Consider the following 2,500-nt stretch of genomic DNA (forward strand, 5'->3'; position numbering starts at 1 on the left):
ATGACAGAAAACTTTTTCTTTTAGACTGATTTTTAGATTATGGTTACATTTTTTTTTTTTTTTTTTTTTTTTTTTTTTTTTTTTCCAAGATTTAGTTTCAGATTCTTGTTACAAATTTGTGTTCATTTCTTCCCTCAGAACGCCGGCAGGAGGACTCCTTCAGGATTATTTGGACCAACTGGATCCCGAGGAAGAAGAGGAACTTATGTTTCAGGGGTGAGTTTGCACGTGTATATTTCCTCAAGTGTAAGAATCTACGTGTTTGTTTATATATATGTAGGTATGTATGTGTTTGTTTATGTATATGTAGGAATGTATTTATGTGTACTTGTATTCATATGTATATATATATATATATATATATATGTATGTATGTATATATATATATATATATGTATGTATGTATGTATGTACATATATATATGTATATATATATGTTTATATGTATGTAAATATATATTTATATATATATATATACATACTTACGTACTTGGTTACCTGGTGAAAGTTCTAGCATGAGACCCGAGACCATCTTAAGAGTGCTTACAAATAAATTGAATTTCTCATCAGCCACCACTTTCTTGTGGACGCTAAGGAGGGTTTGAAAAAATATAAACCTACATTAATTCCTATTTTCGGTGTTTTTCGTGAATTCCCATTTTCTATGTTTCCATTAAATCCCATTTTCTGTGTTTCAATTAAATCCCATTTTCTGTGTTCCCCTTTAATTCCCGTTTTCTCTTTAATTTCGACATTTTCTCTCTACATCCATTTTCTTTAGGTCTGAAAGTGAGGAGAACGACGACGACGACGACCTCCTGTACGACCCTGAGAAGGAAACCTACACGACCCCTTACCTGCTCTTCCTTCAACATGCGAAGTCAAGAAGGAGGGACTTCTTGACCCACTCTACTGACCTGAAGGATGACTTGGTTCAAGTAAATGATCTGGTGTTGTCTTTGCAAGAATCATTAGGCTTGCCCTCCATTAGAAAAGATGAATAGATATATTAATTGATGTTTATTTATATTCTTACTTTTTCATCTATTTGTATCCTTAAAAAAATGCGACAAACTAATCATAAATCTACAAACACACGCTTCCCTAATGGCCAATTTTCCTCCGCAGAACGGCGAGACCAGTCCCTCCAGGGACGACCCGAACGAAGATGACGAGGGTCGCGACGGAGCCAGAGGTCGTACGGGGCACCGGAAGATATCCAGCGTCGTCGAAACCACCCGGACGACCACCACCGCCGACCCAACGACTCTCAAGGACGAGCAAGAACTGACGGAGACCGGAGGAGGAGGTGATTCCTTGGCCGTCCCCGCTGGTGCCGCGACGACGCCCTTTGTCCCGTCCGTCAAGGCGCTTCGGAAGGAGAAGGGGAACGACCCGGCGTCGGGGGGCAGCCAGGAGGAGGAGGAAGAAGACGAAGAGGACGAAGACGAGGAAGAGGAAGAGGAGAGTGGCGTCGCGGGGGAGGAAGGGGCGAAGGAAGGGAAGGCGAAGGAGGGCAAGAAAAAGAAGTCCACGAAGAAGAAGAAGAGTAAAAAGAAGAAGAAGAAGAAAGGCGGCAACGAGGCGAACGGCGGAGGAGGCGACGACAAGGACGACAAAGACGACCCAGGGGCAGGCGACACGGCAGAGGAAATCGTCAGGAAGAACGTGGAGAAACTGAAGAAGTCCATCGCACTCACGCTCTTCAGGGACTTCGCAAAGACGGTGTTCGCCCAGAATGAGCCGGGGTTCAAGCTCTTCGACGGCTTCGAGGAAATCCCGGAAGGATCCAAGGACTCGGACGAAGCCAGAAATTAATAAAAGGGGGTGCACACAGGGGGGGGGGGATACACACACACACACACACACACACACATATTCTCGCACACAAGGAGGGACGAAGAGAGAGACATTTTGTTAAAGATAGATTGCAAGTAAGAAGGAAGTTTAAATGTGTCTTTTTCTTTTTGAATCATTTATCGAAAGGATGTCTATATGATCTACAGCGATTTTTTGCGTCTATATAAAATGGAGCCGGTAAATGGTGTCAATTGATATAAACATAACTAGTTGTATACGTATACGTTTACATACACAGATACATACATATAGGTTTATAAAGTACAAATACATTTGTGTGTGTGTGTGTTTATCTATCTATCTATCTATATATATATATATATATATATATATATATATATTATATATATATATATGTATATATATATATATATATATATATATATGTATATATATATATATATATATATATATAAATAAATAATTATACATATATATATATATACATATATATATATATATATATACACCTATACAAATAGGTATGCATATATGTATATATATGTGTATGTATATAAATATATATTTATATATATATATATATATATATATATATATATATATATAGAGAGAGAGAGAGAGAGAGAGAGAGAGAGAGAGAGAGAGAGAGAGAGAGAGAGACACAGAGAGAGAGAGAGAG

At 38.5% G+C, this 2,500-nt stretch overlaps 1 protein-coding gene across 1 annotated transcript in view; it reads left to right on the forward strand.

The window, feature by feature from the left end:
• Positions 1 to 1,819, forward strand: part of LOC122253020 (uncharacterized) — a 5,140-nt gene extending 3,321 nt beyond the window's left edge. The window contains exons 4-6 of the mRNA XM_086554825.1: positions 139 to 216; positions 782 to 938; positions 1,129 to 1,819. Coding sequence (XP_086410951.1) covers positions 139 to 216; positions 782 to 938; positions 1,129 to 1,818 — 925 coding nt within the window. The 3' untranslated portion in view covers position 1,819. The remainder of the gene's footprint in view (positions 1 to 138; positions 217 to 781; positions 939 to 1,128) is intronic.
• The last annotated feature ends 681 nt before the right edge of the window (positions 1,820 to 2,500 follow it).

This window comes from Penaeus japonicus, unplaced genomic scaffold, assembly GCF_977035675.1.
Source record: "Penaeus japonicus unplaced genomic scaffold, GWHDUDI00000001_assembly GWHDUDI00000030, whole genome shotgun sequence".
NCBI lineage: Eukaryota > Metazoa > Arthropoda > Malacostraca > Decapoda > Penaeidae > Penaeus > Penaeus japonicus.